The 19,175-nt window shown below is 58.4% G+C and overlaps 1 protein-coding gene across 1 annotated transcript; it reads right to left on the bottom strand.

Annotated features, from left to right (window-relative positions):
- Nucleotides 1-811: 811 nt before the first annotated feature.
- Nucleotides 812-18,117, bottom strand: LOC147091134 (stress-associated endoplasmic reticulum protein 2). The gene is made up of 3 exons (XM_085977602.1): nucleotides 17,981-18,117; nucleotides 4,758-4,833; nucleotides 812-3,084 (listed from the first exon to the last, which is right to left on the bottom strand). The coding sequence occupies exons 1-3, from the start codon at nucleotides 18,062-18,064 to the stop codon at nucleotides 3,044-3,046; spliced, it is 201 nt and encodes a 66-aa protein (XP_085833728.1). The 5' UTR covers nucleotides 18,065-18,117; the 3' UTR covers nucleotides 812-3,043.
- Nucleotides 18,118-19,175: the final 1,058 nt, after the last annotated feature.

Below are 19,175 nucleotides of genomic sequence, written 5' to 3' on the forward strand. Positions count from 1 at the left end.
ACCCAGGGACCGAAGGTACAGCCAGGGACACACACCCCCAACCCAGGGACCGAAGGTACAGCCAGGGGCGCACCCCCCAACCCAGGGACCGAAGGTACAGCCAGGGGGCACACACCCCCCAACCCAGGGACCGAAGGTACAGCCAGGGACACACACCCCCCAACCCAGGGACCGAAGGTACAGCCAGGGGCGCACCCCCCAACCCAGGGACCGAAGGTACAGCCAGGGGGCACACACCCCCCAACCCAGGGACCGAAGGTACAGCCAGGGGCGCACACACCCCCCAACCCAGGGACCGAAGGTACAGCCAGGGACACACACACCCCCCAACCCAGGGACCGAAGGTACAGCCAGGGGCGCACACACCCCCCAACCCAGGGACCGAAGGTACAGCCGGGGGGGGCGCACACACCCCCCAACCCAGGGACCGAAGGAACAACCAGGGACACACACAACCCCCAACCCAGGGACCGAAGGTACAGCCGGGGGCGCAGGGAAATTGCGACACTTCAGTGTGTGACCCTGATTCGCTGCTGGATAATCACAATTTCACAAACTTCGGGAGTCTTGCTGGGACTGGCATTCGGGCGAAGCATTTCAAGGGCAGCCGTCCGTTCTCAGGGATTGCTCTTCGCAGTCCAGCAGACCGACCTGGGGGGATCCCAATGTCGTAACAGACTGCAGTTCCTCGGCGACAGACCGCAACACGACCAAAGACCCGCAGGACTTTGAAGCCTTAAAAATATCAGTCTGGGCTGGACTTGGGGCTTTATTCGACAGGACAACCAAATCCCCCCCCCCCCCCCCACGCCGGGGACGTGAGCACGGCAGGGCGTGCTGAAACTGTAATCTCTCACCAAGGGGGAGGACAGGACTGGGGTGGCGCAGTGGGTCAGTCACTGGCCTCTCTTGGTTTGACAAGGATCTTTCACCTCACCCGGGTGCCCATCCAGCCCAGACTGACGGTATTGATGTCTCCTCATTCTCCGAGGGGCCACTGTCATATCAGAATCAAATGTATTGGGGGGGTAAATTAGCGCACAGCACCACACCGGTCCTAATTAAACACACGGGATGGTTGGTGTGGAAGAGAGCGCAATGCCACACAGGTGCAGGAAGGGGCGCTCGTGGGTATTTGGGGTGGAGGCACATTGTTAGGTTAGGACAGAGAGAGTTACGCTGCATTAGGCTCTGGTATACCTGAACTGGGAGTGTTTGAATCAGTGCCTGGAATGCACAGGTTTCCACTCTCCAGTACCAATAGTTTAAAGATATCAATCTTCAACTACTCATTTCAATGACTTTCTTTTATATATAACAAAAATTTGGCTTGTAATGAACCATCAAACACTCCCAGGGCAGGTACAGCAGGGGTTAGATACAGAGTAAAGCTCCCTCTACACTGTCCCATCAAACACTCCCAGGGCAGGTACAGCACGGGTTAGATACAGAGTAAAGCTCCCTCTACACTGTCCCATCAAACACTCCCAGGGCAGGTACAGCACGGGTTAGATACAGAGTAAAGCTTCCTTCACACTGGCCCCAAGAACATGCAAAAAAGCATGCTACAGACCAGTGTAGTGATGTCCCATTTCCTGTTGTGCGGCCTCAGTGAGATGGCCAGTTAGGGGCACCCGGTGGTTTAACGACACACACTGCGCAGGACAAGACGAACATGGGCAACACAACTGGTCCGTGCCGGGCCTGGAATGACTGCAGTACGAGGACTGGTGGTGATGGGAGGGGCGACTAGACCCGGGCTGAACTCGTCAGCATGGTACCGTCACCCACCACGGAAACGGAGGCGTGTCGCCCAGGGATTGGGCTCCTCCCAGGTGGGCGGCTCACTCAACACATCGCATTTGAGCGGCATGCCACGGGGAGGGCAGGGTCTGCTGCAGTTGGGGCAGGGGCGAGGAAAGAACAAAAAAATCAAACTTGCATTTATATCGCGCCTTGCACGACCTCGGGAGCTTCCCGAAGCGCCCCCTCAGCTCAAGAATGCAAAAAAATCCTCCATAAAAATCATGAATCTATAAAGGAACCAGCAGCATGCACTGTCCCCCGAGACTGGGGTCCAACATTGGGAGGTCAGTGATGGTCCAGCCTGGAGGGGCAGTGCGAGCAGGCTGACATCAGAGCGCTAGGCCAGGATAGCAAACCGCAGGGGTCAGAAAGGGTCGACTGATCGACAGGATCATCATTTTGTTTATATAAAAGGCAGCATGCAGTTTTATATTGTACCTTGTTCCCAATTTCTCTTAAAGTTACAGACAAGTGTGTGTGTGGGGGGGGGGGGGGGGAAACAACTTGTCATTCACCCCCGTTCCAACAGGAGTGAGTGCGTGAATAACCTGATCGCACCTGGAAGGTTTGGGTTATAAAAAAGGCGCGATTCTCATTCCTTCAAAGTCAGTCGCACTTGTCTCCACTAATGGACGACGTTTAAAAAAGTGTCAAAAGGTCGGTTGGCAAGGGGTCGGAGCGGTGAACAGCCCGTGCGAGGGTTACAGTACAGGGGCAGAGTCCAACAGCGACCCAGGGCACCTTACAAAAAAGAGGCAAAGTCCGAGAAAAAAAACACCACCCGCATCATCAGGGCTCCCCCGCGCGGGCGGGCGTGTGCGTGTGTGCGCGCGCAGTGCTCGTTCAGCACTGGTCAGGGAGGCTGTGCGCTTACGGAGGCAGGGATAAGCGGTCGGGAAAACCGGAAGCTGACCGACCGGCTGGAATGCGTGCCGCTGGGTACCTGCCTTCAGCGAGGCGGCCGGAGGAATCAATGTTGCTTTCGTTCTCTATAATTTATATAATATATCTATTTATATATCGCCGTCCACAAGGGGCACCCGTCCTTTTTTGCTTATTGCTGGGAAAAATACTGATGGCGGGTTCTGGAATTTCGGTGTCGATAACTTCGTAAGACAAGAGGTTTCGTTGTGCAGTCCCCCGAAAAAAAATATATAATAATGATCAGGAATTGGTCGGAGAAAAAAAACAGAACCACTGCTGCGGGGAAAACCATTGGTGCAGTCCGGACCACGCTTCAAGCTCCCATCCGGATACTCTGAATAATCTGGAAAATCGCTGCAAGAGGAAAGATATAAACAAACGAAAATTAGCAGAGTCAACTTGCCAGAAGTGCTTCGAGCGCAGTCTCGCGCTCCCTGCATCTTCCTCGCGCACAGGCGGAATGCAGAATCATCCGCCCGGCAGCTGCTCAAGGAACGTCGGGACCAGCGCCGGACGGCTTAACCACCACCCCCCCCCCCCCGCACTTTGTACACTTCACCCTTTCACCTCAGGGACCTGGGCTCTCCTACACCTCCGACGGGTCAGATACCCCACACCCCCCCTTCCCTCCCCCAGATCGCACTGAAGAATCTGAGCCCGTTTCAATCTGGTTCTAGGGCAGGGGGGGGGGGGTGGGGGGGCAAGATGTCCCTTGCAGAAAGAACTGCCCACAATCAGCACTGAATTTGAAAAGCCCAGCTGCAAATGCGAGCGTCAGGGTTAGGGGGGTCCGATACCAGGTTTCACCCAAGGGTACCGGGGGTGGGGCAGGCAGAGGAAGCGGAGAGATCTTGGTCAATGACGTCACTTTCTTCGTTGACGTACTTCTTCGGCAGCACCTCCCAAACCCGCGACCTCCACCACCTAGAAGGACAAGGGCAGCAGACGCATGGGAACACCACCACCTCCAAGTTCCTCTCCAAGTCACACACCATCCTGACTTGGAAAAATATCGTCGATCCTTCATTGTCGCTGGGTCAAAATCCTGGAACTCCCTCCCTAACAGCACTGTGGGAGCACCTTCACCACACGGACTGCAGCGGTTCAAGGCGGCGGCTCACCACCACCTTCTCAAGGGCAACTAGGGATGGGCAATAAATAAACCTTGCCAGCGACACCCACATCCCAGGAACGAATAAAAAAAAAAACAAGCATTGCTGAATGGTGGAGGGGGGTTTTGCCCCAGTGTCAGACTGATCTATACACAGCAGGTCTTATGACTTATTAAAATGTCATTGTTAATTGATAGAACTTTCAAAAGGAAATTGGATAAATGGTATGTTGGCCTTCATAGCGAGAGGATTCGAGTACAGGAACAAGGATGTCTTGCTGCAGTTGTACAGGGCCTTGGTGAGACCACACCTGGAGTATTGTGTGCAGTTTTGGTCGCCTTATCTGAGGAAGGATGTTCTTGCCATGGAGGGAGTGCAGCGAAGATTCACCAGACTGATACCTGGGATGGCAGGAATGACGTATGAGGAGAGATTGGGTCGATTGGGCTTATACTCGCTGGAGTTTAGAAGAATGAGAGGGGATCTCATTGAAACTTATAAAATTCTAACAGGACTAGACAGACTAGATGCAGGAAGGATGTTCCCGATGGTGGGGGAGTCCAGAACCAGGGGTCACAGTCTAAGGATAAGGGGTAAGCCATTTAGGACAGAGATGAGGAGGAATTTCTTCACCCAGAGAGTGGTGAACCTGTGGAATTCTCTACCACAGAAGGCAGTGGAGGCCAGTTCATTAAATATATTCAAGAAGGAGTTGGATATATTTCTTAAGGCTAAAGGGATCAAGTGATATGGGGAGAAGGCAGGGACAGGGTACTGAATTTGGATGATCAGCCGACTCCTGTGCTGTTGTTCTGTAAATCCGGGGCATTCTTTTAAAACATCTTAAAACAGAATTTAAAAAAAAAATCACACATTTCTCTCCTGAGTGAAGTGCTGCCAGACAGTGGGTCTCACCTGATCCACATACCACGAACACGAACAGCGCCAACAACCAGGGTGCCACGGGTGCTCTCTCCTCCTGGAGGGGCCTCTGCAAAACAACGGGGAGTGTCAATAGTCTCTTCTACCCAGTTCAAATTAGCGCTACACACACAGACCCCGCGCTCGCGCACGCAGACCCCGCGCTCGCAGACCCCGCGCGCGCGCGCGCAGACCCCGCGCTCACACAGACCCCGCGCGCTCACACACAGACCCCGCGCGCTCACACACAGACCCCGCGCGCTCACACACAGACCCCGCGCGCTCACACACAGACCCCGCGCGCTCACACACAGACCCCGCGCGCTCACACACAGACCCCGCGCGCTCACACACAGACCCCGCGCGCTCACACACAGACCCCGCGCGCTCACACACAGACCCCGCGCGCTCACACACAGACCCCGCGCGCTCACACACAGACCCCGCGCGCTCACACACAGACCCCGCGCGCTCACACACAGACCCCGCGCGCTCACACACAGACCCCGCGCGCTCACACACAGACCCCGCGCGCTCACACACAGACCCCGCGCGCTCACACACAGACCCCGCGCGCTCACACACAGACCCCGCGCGCTCACACACAGACCCCGCGCGCTCACACACAGACCCCGCGCGCTCACACACAGACCCCGCGCGCTCACACACAGACCCCGCGCGCTCACACACAGACCCCGCGCGCTCACACACAGACCCCGCGCGCTCACACACAGACCCCGCGCGCTCACACACAGACCCCGCGCGCTCACACACAGACCCCGCGCGCTCACACACAGACCCCGCGCGCTCACACACAGACCCCGCGCGCTCACACACAGACCCCGCGCGCTCACACACAGACCCCGCGCGCTCACACACAGACCCCGCGCGCTCACACACAGACCCCGCGCGCTCACACACAGACCCCGCGCGCTCACACACAGACCCCGCGCGCTCACACACAGACCCCGCGCGCTCACACACAGACCCCGCGCGCTCACACACAGACCCCGCGCGCTCACACACAGACCCCGCGCGCTCACACACAGACCCCGCGCGCTCACACACAGACCCCGCGCGCTCACACACAGACCCCGCGCGCTCACACACAGACCCCGCGCGCTCACACACAGACCCCGCGCGCTCACACACAGACCCCGCGCGCTCACACACAGACCCCGCGCGCTCACACACAGACCCCGCGCGCTCACACACAGACCCCGCGCGCTCACACACAGACCCCGCGCGCTCACACACAGACCCCGCACGCTCACACACAGACCCCGCGCGCTCACACACAGACCCCGCGCGCTCACACACAGACCCCGCGCGCTCACACACAGACCCCGCGCGCTCACACACAGACCCCGCGCACTCACACACAGACCCCGCGCACTCACACACAGACCCCGCGCACTCACACACAGACCCCGCGCACTCACACACAGACCCCGCACACTCACACACAGACCCCGCACACTCACACACAGACCCCGCGCGCTCACACACAGACCCCGCGCGCTCACACACAGACCCCGCACACTCACACACAGACCCCGCGCGCTCACACACAGACCCCGCGCGCTCACACACAGACCCCGCACACTCACACACAGACCCCGCACACTCACACACAGACCCCGCGCGCTCACACACAGACCCCGCACGCTCACACACAGACCCCGCACGCTCACACACAGACCCCGCACGCTCACACACAGACCCCGCACACTCACACACAGACCCCGCACGCTCACACACAGACCCCGCACGCTCACACACAGACCCCGCACGCTCACACACAGACCCCGCACGCTCACACACAGACCCCGCACGCTCACACACAGACCCCGCACTCTCACACACAGACCCCGCACGCTCACACACAGACCCCGCACGCTCACACACAGACCCCGCACACTCACACACAGACCCCGCACACTCACACACAGACCCCGCGCGCTCACACACAGACCCCGCGCGCTCACACACAGACCCCGCACGCTCACACACAGACCCCGCACGCTCACACACAGACCCCGCACGCTCACACACAGACCCCGCACACTCACACACAGACCCCGCGCGCTCACACACAGACCCCGCGCGCTCACACACAGACCCCGCACACTCACACACAGACCCCGCGCGCTCACACACAGACCCCGCACGCTCACACACAGACCCCGCACGCTCACACACAGACCCCGCACACTCACACACAGACCCCGCGCGCTCACACACAGACCCCGCGCGCTCACACACAGACCCCGCACGCTCACACACAGACCCCGCACACTCACACACAGACCCCGCACACTCACACACAGACCCCGCGCGCTCACACACAGACCCCGCACGCTCACACACAGACCCCGCACGCTCACACACAGACCCCGCACGCTCACACACAGACCCCGCACGCTCACACACAGACCCCGCACACTCACACACAGACCCCGCACACTCACACACAGACCCCGCACGCTCACACACAGACCCCGCACACTCACACACAGACCCCGCACACTCACACACAGACCCCGCACACTCACACACAGACCCCGCACACTCACACACAGACCCCGCACACTCACACACAGACCCCGCACACTCACACACAGACCCCGCACACTCACACACAGACCCCGCACACTCACACACAGACCCCGCACACTCACACACAGACCCCGCACACTCACACACAGACCCCGCGCACTCACACACAGACCCCGCGCACTCACACACAGACCCCGCACACTCACACACAGACCCCGCACACTCACACACAGACCCCGCACACTCACACACAGACCCCGCACACTCACACACAGACCCCGCACACTCACACACAGACCCCGCGCACTCACACACAGACCCCGCGCACTCACACACAGACCCCGCGCGCTCGCTCACACAGACCCCGCGCGCTCACACACAGACCCCGCGCGCTCACACACAGACCCCGCACACTCACACACAGACCCCGCACACTCACACACAGACCCCGCGCGCTCACACACAGACCCCGCACGCTCACACACAGACCCCGCACGCTCACACACAGACCCCGCGCACTCACACACAGACCCCGCACGCTCACACACAGACCCCGCACACTCACACACAGACCCCGCACACTCACACACAGACCCCGCACACTCACACACAGACCCCGCACACTCACACACAGACCCCGCACGCTCACACACAGACCCCGCACACTCACACACAGACCCCGCGCACTCACACACAGACCCCGCGCACTCACACACAGACCCCGCACACTCACACACAGACCCCGCACACTCACACACAGACCCCGCGCACTCACACACAGACCCCGCGCACTCACACACAGACCCCGCACACTCACACACAGACCCCGCACACTCACACACAGACCCCGCACTCACACACACAGACCCCGCACACTCACACACAGACCCCGCACACTCACACACAGACCCCGCACGCTCACACACAGACCCCGCACACTCACACACAGACCCCGCACGCTCACACACAGACCCCGCACACTCACACACAGACCCCGCACACTCACACACAGACCCCGCACGCTCACACACAGACCCCGCACGCTCACACACAGACCCCGCACTCACACACACAGACCCCGCACACTCACACACAGACCCCGCACACTCACACACAGACCCCGCACACTCACACACAGACCCCGCACGCTCACACACAGACCCCGCACACTCACACAGACCCCGCGCACTCACACACAGACCCCGCACACTCACACACAGACCCCGCACACTCACACACAGACCCCGCACACTCACACACAGACCCCGCACACTCACACACAGACCCCGCACGCTCACACACAGACCCCGCACACTCACACACAGACCCCGCACACTCACACACAGACCCCGCGCGCTCACACACAGACCCCGCACACTCACACACAGACCCCGCACACTCACACACAGACCCCGCACACTCACACACAGACCCCGCACGCTCACACACAGACCCCGCACGCTCACACACAGACCCCGCACACTCACACACAGACCCCGCACACTCACACACAGACCCCGCACACTCACACACAGACCCCGCACGCTCACACACAGACCCCGCACGCTCACACACAGACCCCGCGCACTCACACACAGACCCCGCACGCTCACACACAGACCCCGCACACTCACACACAGACCCCGCACACTCACACACAGACCCCGCACACTCACACACAGACCCCGCACGCTCACACACAGACCCCGCACGCTCACACACAGACCCCGCACACTCACACACAGACCCCGCACACTCACACACAGACCCCGCACACTCACACACAGACCCCGCACACTCACACACAGACCCCGCACACTCACACACAGACCCCGCACACTCACACACAGACCCCGCACACTCACACACAGACCCCGCACACTCACACACAGACCCCGCACGCTCACACACAGACCCCGCGCGCTCACACACAGACCCCGCGCGCTCACACACAGACCCCGCGCACTCACACACAGACCCCGCACACTCACACACAGACCCCGCGCACTCACACACAGACCCCGCGCGCTCACACACAGACCCCGCGCGCTCACACACAGACCCCGCGCACTCACACACAGACCCCGCGCGCTCACACACAGACCCCGCGCGCTCACACACAGACCCCGCACGCTCACACACAGACCCCGCACGCTCACACACAGACCCCGCACACTCACACACAGACCCCGCACACTCACACACAGACCCCGCACACTCACACACAGACCCCGCACACTCACACACAGACCCCGCACACTCACACACAGACCCCGCACACTCACACACAGACCCCGCGCACTCACACACAGACCCCGCACACTCACACACAGACCCCGCACACTCACACACAGACCCCGCACACTCACACACAGACCCCGCACACTCACACACAGACCCCGCACACTCACACACAGACCCCGCACACTCACACACAGACCCCGCACACTCACACACAGACCCCGCACACTCACACACAGACCCCGCACACTCACACACAGACCCCGCACACTCACACACAGACCCCGCGCACTCACACACAGACCCCGCACACTCACACACAGACCCCGCGCACTCACACACAGACCCCGCACACTCACACACAGACCCCGCACACTCACACACAGACCCCGCACACTCACACACAGACCCCGCACGCTCACACACAGACCCCGCACGCTCACACACAGACCCCGCACGCTCACACACAGACCCCGCACGCTCACACACAGACCCCGCACACTCACACAGACCCCGCGCGCTCACACACAGACCCCGCACGCTCACACACAGACCCCGCACACTCACACACAGACCCCGCACACTCACACACAGACCCCGCGCGCTCACACACAGACCCCGCACGCTCACACACAGACCCCGCGCGCTCACACACAGACCCCGCGCGCTCACACACAGACCCCGCGCACTCACACACAGACCCCGCGCACTCACACACAGACCCCGCACACTCACACACAGACCCCGCACACTCACACACAGACCCCGCACGCTCACACACAGACCCCGCACACTCACACACAGACCCCGCACACTCACACACAGACCCCGCACACTCACACACAGACCCCGCACACTCACACACAGACCCCGCACCTTTCCCAGTGCTAACTGGCCACCAGGCATTCTGCACACCCCACCCCACATCAAACAAAGCAACTCAATCCTACGCCGACCAGTAATTCTCCACTCCAGCCGGCAGCAATCCAAGGCTGTTCCAAGTGACCTCTACCTTATCGGGAATGAAGCCCCTCCGTCCCCGTTCCAGATTCTAGAGAACAACAAGTGCCAGAGCTTAGCCGAGCCACCGTGGTCAGCTCCGCGGGCCAAGACACAGCTCGCAGAGGATGCAAGGGCCCCGGGGCGTGGGGGGCAACAGGTTAGTTACGCACCAGAGCCCCCCACATTTTAGAAAGATAGAACTCGCCTTTCCCCACCTCAGGACGTCCCAGAGCGCTTTACAGCCAATGAACATAAGAACATAAGTCGGAGCAGGAGTAGGCCATACAGCCCCTCGGGCCTGCTCCGCCATTCAATAGGATCATGGCTGATCCGAATCTAGACTCACGTCCACTTCCCTGCCCTCTCCCTGTAACCCCTAATTCCCTTATCTGCTAGGGAACTGTCTATCTCCGTTTTAAATGTATTTAATGTTGCAGCTTCCACAGCTCTCTGGGGTAGCAAATTACATAGGTTTACTACCCTCTGAGTGAAGAAGTTTCTCCTCATCTCAGTTTTGAAAGGGCAGCCCCTTATTCTAAGATTATGCCCCCTAGTTCTAGTCTCACCCATCAGTGGAAACATCCTCCCCGCATCCACCCGATCAAGCCCCCTCACAATCTTATATGTTTCGATAAGATCGCCTCTCATTCTTCTGAACTCCAATGAGTAGAGTCCCAACCTACTCAACCTTTCCTCATACGTCAACCCCCTCATCGCTGGAATCAACCGAGTGAACCTTCTCTGAACTGCCTCGAGAGCAAGTATATCTTTTCTTAAATATGGAAACCAAAACTGCACGCAGTATTCCAGGTGTGGCCTCACCAGTACCCTGTATAACTGAAGCAAGACTTCCCTGTTTTTATACTCCATCCTCCTTGCAATAAAAGCCAAGATTCCATTGGCCTTCCTGATCACCTGCTGTACCTGCATACTAACCTTCTGTGTTTCATGCACCAGGACCCCCAGATCCCTTTGTACTGTAGCACTTTGCAGTTTCTCTCCATTTAGATAATAACTTGCTCTTTGATTTTTTCTGCCAAAGTGCATAACCTCACACTTTCCAACATTATATTCCATCTGCCAAATCTCTGCCCACTCACTTAGCCTGTCTATGTCCTTTTGCAGGTTTTTTATGTCCTCCTCACTCACTGCTTTCCCTCCCATCTTTGTATCGTCGGCAAACTTGGATCTGTTACACTTGGTCCCCTCCTCCAAATCGTTAATATAGATTGTAAAGAATTGGGGTCCCAGCACTGACCCCTGCAGAACACCACTAGTCACTGATTGCCAGCCCGAGAACAAACCATTTATCCCAACTCTTTGTTTTCTGTTAGATAGCCAATCTTCCACCCATGCCAGTATATTACCCCCAATCCCGTGATTTTTTATCTTGATCAGTAATCTTTTGTGTGGAACCTTGTCAAATGCCTTTTGGAAGTCCAAATACACTACATCCACTGGTTCCCCTTTATCCACCCTGTATGTTACATCCTCAAAGAATTCGAGCAAATTTGTCAAACATGACTTCCCCTTCATAAAACCATGCTGACTCTGTCCTATTAAATTATGTTTATCCAAATGCTCTGTTACTGTTTCTTTAATAATGGACTCCAACATTTTGCCAACCACAGATGTTAGGCGAACCGGTCTATAGTTTCCAGCCTTCTGTCTACTGCCCTTTTTAAATAAGTGTGTTACATTAGCAGTTTTCCAATCTGCCGGGACCTTTCCTGAGTCCAGGGAGTTCTGGAAAATGATCACCAATGCATCCACAATCCCTACCGCCACTTCTCTCAAGACCCTAGGATGTAGGCCATCAGGTCCGGGGCATTTATCTGCCTTAAGTCCCATTATTTTACTGAGTACCATCTCCTTAGTGATTTTAATTGTGTTTAGCTCCTCCCCCCCCCATTGCCCCCTGTTTGTCCAGTGTTGGGATATTTTTAGTGTCCTCTACTGTAAAGACTGATACAAAATATTTGTTCAGCGTCTTTGCCATCTCCATGTTCCCCACCACTAGTTTCCCGGCCCCATCCTCTAAGGGACCAACGTTCACTTTAGCCACCCTTTTTCTTTTTATATAGCTGTAGAAACTCTTGCTATCGGTTTTTATATTTTTTGCTAGTTTACTTTCATAATCTATCTTCCCTTTCTTAATTAATCTTTTAGTTATTGTTTGCTGGCTTTTAAATGCTTCCCAATCTTCTATCCTCCCACTAGATTTGGCTACTTTATATGCCCTTGTTTTCAGTCGGATACTACCCTTTATTACTTTACTAAGCCACGGATGGCTGTCTTTTCTTTTACTCCCCTTTTTCCTCAGCGGAATATATTTATCTTGAAAGATGTGAAATATCTCCTTGAATGTAGACCACTGCTCTTGTACCGTCTTACACTTTAATCTGTTTTCCCAGTCCACTTTAGTCAATTCTACTCTCATACCTTCATAGGCTCCTTTATTTAAGCTTAGTACGCTGGTTTGAGATCCAACTCTCACCCTCCAACTGAATTTGGAATTCAACCATATTATGGTCACTCATTCCAAGGGGATCCTTTACTAGGACATTTTTTATTAATCCTGTCTCATTACACAGGACCAGATCTAAGATTGCCTGCCCCCTGGTTGGTTCAGTTACATACTACTCAAGGAACCCGTCCCTAATACACTCAATGAACTCTTCCTCAAGGCTGCCATGCCCAATTTGATTAGTCCAGTCAGTATGAAAGTTAAAATCCCCCATGATTATAGCTGTTCCCTTATTACAAGCCCCAACTATTTCCTGATTTATACTCCGACCAACAGAGTTGCAACATAGACTACGCCCACTAGTGACTTCTTCCCCTTATTATTCCTTATCTCCACCCAAACTGTTTCACTATCCTGATCCTTTGACCCAATATCATTTCTGACTATTGCAGTGATTCCATCCTTGATTAACATAGCAACCCCACCTCCCTTTCCTTCCTGTCTGTCCTTCCTAATTGTCAAATACCCCTGGATGTTTAGTTCCCGGTCATGATCATCTTGCAGCCATGTTTCCGTAATGGCCACCAGATCATACCATTCTGAAGTGAGGTCACTGTTGTAATGTGGGAAACGCAGCAGCCAATTTACACACAGCAAGATCCCACAAACAGCAATGTAATAATGACCAGATCATCTGTTTTTTAGTGATGTTGGTTGAGGGATAAATATTGGCCCCAGGACACCTGCTCCTCTTAGAAATAGTGGCCATGGGATCTTTTACGTCCACCTGAGAGGGCAGACGGGGCCTCAGTTTAACGTCTTGATGTTGAGAAACTGGGCGAGGCCGTTCTATCAGATCACGTATTTCTGGCACCTCAACTCCATTTCCTGCCACTGCTCCATATCCCTTGACAGTGTCAGCCGTTACTCAATGGGGTCATATTTCATAGACAGGTCCCCGACTCAGATGGGTGTGGATTCAAGCCCCACTCCAGGGACATCAGCATAAAAATCTAGTCCGACACGCGCAGTGCAGTACTGAGTGAGCACCGCACTGTCGGAGGGGCAGTACTGAGTGAGCACCGCACTGTCGGAGGGGCAGTACTGAGGGAGCGCCGCACTGTCGGAGGAGCGGTACTGAGGGAGCGCTGTACTGTCGGAGGGGCAGTACTGAGGGAGCGCCACACTGTCGGAGGAGCGGTACTGAGGGAGCGCTGTACTGTCGGAGGGGCAGTACTGAGGGAGCGCCGCACTGTCGGAGGGGCAGTACTGAGGGAGCGCCGCACTGTCGGAGGGGCAGTACTGAGGGAGCGCCGCACTGTCGGAGGGGCAGTACTGAGGGAGCGCCGCACTGTCGGAGGGGCAGTACTGAGGGAACGCCGCACTGTCGGAGGGGCAGTACTGAGGGAGCGCCGCACTGTCGGAGGGGCAGTACTGAGGGAGTGTTGCACTGTCGGAGGGGCAGTACTGAGGGAGCGCCGCACTGTCGGAGGGGCGGTACTGAGGGAGCGCCGCACTGTCGGAGGGGCGGTACTGAGGGAGCGCCGCACTGTCGGAGGGACAGTACTGAGGGAGCGCCGCACTGTCGGAGGGACAGTACTGAGGGAGCGCCGCACTGTCGGAGGGGCAGTACTGAGGGAGCGCCGCACTGTCGGAGGGGCAGTACTGAGGGAGCGCCGCACTGTCGGAGGGGCAGTACTGAGGGAGCGCCGCACTGTCGGAGGGGCAGTACTGAGGGAACGCCGCACTGTCGGAGGGGCAGTACTGAGGGAGCGCCGCACTGTCGGAGGGGCAGTACTGAGGGAGCGCCGCACTGTCGGAGGGGCAGTACTGAGGGAGCGCCGCACTGTCGGAGGGGCAGTACTGAGGGAGCGCCGCACTGTCGGAGGGGCAGTACTGAGGGAGCGCCGCACTGTCGGAGGGACAGTACTGAGGGAGCGCTGCACTGTCGGAGGGGCAGTACTGAGTGAGCACCGCACTATCGGAGGGACAGTACTGAGGGAGTGCCGCACTGTCGGAGGGGCATTACTGAGGGAGCGCCGCACTGTCGGAGGGGCATTACTGAGGGAGCGCCGCACTGTCGGAGGGGCTGCACTGCATTGCTGTTTGTGGGAGGTTGCTGTGTGTAAATTGGCTGCCGTGTTTCCTACATTGCAACAGTGACCACATTCAAAAGTACTTCATTGGCTGTAAAGCGCTTTGCGACGTTCTGAGGTGGTGAAAGGCGCTGGAGAAATGGAAGTCCTGGCTTTGTGTGGAGTTTGTGCTGCGTCCTTGGAATGTAGTTTGTATATGGAGTGTAAGCTTTCTGTGCAGTGTGCGCCAGGGGTGCAGTGATCCCCAGACTCTGTGCAGCGTGAGCCAGGGGGTGCAGTGATCCCCAGACTCTGTGCAGTGTGAGCCAGGGGGTGCAGTGATCCCCAGACTCGGTGCAGTGTGCACCAGGGGGTGCAGTGATCCCCAGACTCGGTGCAGTGTGCGCCAGTGATCCCCAGACTCTGTGCAGTGTGCGCCAGGGGGTGCAGTGATCCCCAGACTCTGTGCAGTGTGAGCCAGGGGGTGCAGTGATCCCCAGACTCTGTGCAGTGTGAGCCAGGGGGTGCAGTGATCCCCAGACTCGGTGCAGTGTGCACCAGGGGGTGCAGTGATCCCCAGACTCGGTGCAGTGTGCGCCAGTGATCCCCAGACTCTGTGCAGTGTGCGCCAGGGGGTGCAGTGATCCCCAGACTCTGTGCAGTGTGAGCCAGGGGGTGCAGTGATCCCCAGACTCTGTGCAGTGTGAGCCAGGGGGTGCAGTGATCCCCAGACTCTGTGCAGTGTGAGCCAGGGGGTGCAGTGATCCCCAGACTCTGTGCAGTGTGAGCCAGGGGGTGCAGTGATCCCCAGACTCGGTGCAGTGTGCACCAGGGGGTGCAGTGATCCCCAGACTCGGTGCAGTGTGCGCCAGTGATCCCCAGACTCTGTGCAGTGTGCGCCAGGGGGTGCAGTGATCCCCAGACTCTGTGCAGTGTGAGCCAGGGGGTGCAGTGATCCCCAGACTCTGTGCAGTGTGAGCCAGGGGGTGCAGTGATCCCCAGACTCTGTGCAGTGTGAGCCAGGGGGTGCAGTGATCCCCAGACTCGGTGCAGTGTGCGCCAGTGATCCCCAGACTCTGTGCAGTGTGAGCCAGGGGGTGCAGTGATCCCCAGACTCTGTGCAGTGTGAGCCAGTGATCCCCAGACTCTGTGCAGTGTGAGCAAGTGATCCCCAGACTCTGTGCAGTGTGAGCAAGTGATCCCCAGACTCTGTGCAGTGTGAGCCAGTGGTCCCCAGACTCTGTGCAGTGTGAGCCAGTGATCCCCAGACTCTGTGCAGTGTGAGCCAGTGATCCCCAGACTCTGTGCAGTGTGAGCCAGGGGGGTGCAGTGATCCCCAGACTCTGTGCAGTGTGAGCCAGGGGTGCAGTGATCCCGAGACTCTGTGCAGTGTGAGCCATGGGGTGCAGTGATCCCCAGACTCTGTGCAGTGTGAGCCAGTGATCCCCAGGCTCGGTGCAGTGTGAGCCAGGGGGTGCAGTGATCCCCAGACTCTGTGCAGTGTGAGCCAGTGATCCCCAGACTCTGTGCAGTGTGAGCCAGTGGTCCCCAGACTCTGTGCAGTGTGAGCCAGTGATCCCCAGACTCTGTGCAGTGTGAGCCAGTGATCCCCAGACTCTGTGCAGTGTGAGCCAGGGGGGTGCAGTGATCCCCAGACTCTGTGCAGTGTGAGCCAGGGGGGTGCAGTGATCCCCAGACTCTGTGCAGTGTGAGCCAGGGGGTGCAGTGATCCCCAGACTCTGTGCAGTGTGAGCCAGTGATCCCCAGACTCTCTGCAGTGTGAGCCAGGGGTGCAGTGATCCCCAGACTCTGTGGAGTGTGAGCCAGGGGGGGTGCAGTGATCCCCAGACTCTGTGCAGTGATCCCCAGACTCTGTGCAGTGTGAGCCAGAGGGTGCAGTGATCCCCAGACTCTGTGCAGTGTGAGCCAGCGGGTGCAGTGATCCCCAGACTCTGTGCAGTGTAAGCCAGGGGGTGCAGTGATCCCCAGACTCTGTGCAGTGAGAGCCAGGGGGGGTGCAGTGATCCCCAGACTCTGTGCAGTGTGAGCCAGGGGGTGCAGTGATCCCCAGACTCAGTGCAGTGTGAGCCAGTGATCCCCAGACTCTGTGCAGTGTGAGCCAGGGGTGCAGTGATCCCCAGACTCTGTGCAGTGTGAGCCAGGGGGGTGCAGTGATCCCCAGACTCTGTGCAGTGAGCGCTAGGGGGGTGCAGTGATCCCCAGACTCTGTGCAGTGTGAGCCAGGGGGGTGCAGTGATCCCCAGACTCTGTGCAGTGTGAGCCAGGGGGGTGCAGTGATCCCCAGACTCTGTGCAGTGTGAGCCAGGGGGGTGCAGTGATCCCCAGACTCTGTGCAGTGTGAGCCAGGGGGTGCAGTGATCCCCAGACTCTGTGCAGTGTGAGCCGGGGGGGTGCAGTGATCCCCAGACTCTGTGCAGTGTGAGCCAGGGGGTGCAGTGATCCCCAGACTCGGTGCAGTGTGAGCCAGTGATCCCCAGACTCTGTGCAGTGTGAGCCAGGGGGGTGCAGTGATCCCCAGACTCTGTGCAGTGTGAGCCAGGGGTGCAGTGATCCCCAGACTCTGTGCAGTGATCCCCAGACTCTGTCCTATGCTGAGGTGGCACTGGCAGTAAGTCCCGCCCTTCCGACGAAGCCCCGCCCCTCCCTCCTCATTGGCTGGAACTGTGACTGACGGGCGCGCCGGCCAATCGGCATCATTGAGCCTCCCCTCCCATTGGCCGGTGCGCCCGTCAATCAGCCAGCTGCGTCATGACGCCACACGCCCGACGCTGGGAGTCCGCCACGTAAACAGGGTGAGTTTGACGGCCCGCCCACCGGTTCCCCCGCCGCCCGCCGCCCGCCCGGTTACTCACGGTGCTCCGCGCCACGTTGCCCCGCTGGGTGATGTTCTTGCTGTGTTTCTCGTTCGCCATCCGGATCCGCTGCTTGGCCACCATGGCGCCCGCTCGCTCGCTGCTCAAACCGACTGCCCGCCGCCGGAACCGGAACCCCCGCGTGTACCGTCCTGTAACCCCGCCCCCCGACACCGCGCCCTCCCATTGGGCCATCGCCCCGTCTGTCAAATATTCCAGCTCCCGCCCCCTGACACCGCGCCCTCCCATTGGGCCATCTCCCTGTCTGTCAAATATTCCAGCTCCCGCCCCCTCACACCGCGCCCTCCCATTGGGCAATCCCCCTGTCTGTCAAATATTCCAGCTCCCGCCCCCCGACACCGCGCCCTCCCATTGGATCAACACCCTGTCTGTCAAATATACCCGTCAATCGCCCCCCGACACCGCGCCCTCCCATTGGGCAATCCCCCTGTCTGTCAAATAAAACCGTCCCGCCCCCCGACACCGCGCCCTCCCATTGGGCAATCTCCCTGTCTCAAATGTTCCAGCTCCCGCCGCCTGACACCGCGCCCTCCCATTGGGCCTTCCCTCTGTCTGTCAAATATACCCGTCCCGCCCCCTGACACCACGCCCTCCCATTGGGCAATCCCCCTGTCTGTCAAATATACCCGTCCCGCCCCCTGACACCACGCCCTCCCATTGGGCAACCCCCCTGTCTGTCAAATATACCCGTCCCGTCCCGCCCCCTGACACCACGCCCTCCCACTGGGCAATCCCCCTGTCTGTCAAATATACCCGTCCCGCCCCCCTGACACCGCGCTTCCCATTGGGCAATCCCCCTGTCTGTCAAATATACCCGTCCCGCCCCCTGACACCGCACCCTCCCATTGGACCATCCCCCTGTCTGTCAAATATTCCAGCTCCCGCCTCCCAACACTGCGCCCTCCCATTGGATCATCCCCCTGTCTGTCAAATATTCCAGCTCCCGCCCCCTGATACCGAGCCCTCCCATTGGACCATCCCCCTGTCTGTGAAATAAACCCGTCCCGCCCCCTGACACCGCGCCCTCCCATTGGGCAATCCCCCTGTCTGTCAAATATTCCAGCTCCCGCCCCCTGACACCGCGCCCTCCCATTGGCTCCTCCCCCTGTCTGTCAAATATTCCAGCTCCCGCCCCCCTGACACCGCGCCCTCCCATTGGGGAACCCCCCATCTG

This window comes from Somniosus microcephalus, unplaced genomic scaffold (assembly GCF_052327205.1).
Source record: "Somniosus microcephalus isolate GS21.2 unplaced genomic scaffold, FLI_Smic_1.0 unresolved_chr4, whole genome shotgun sequence".
NCBI lineage: Eukaryota > Metazoa > Chordata > Chondrichthyes > Squaliformes > Somniosidae > Somniosus > Somniosus microcephalus.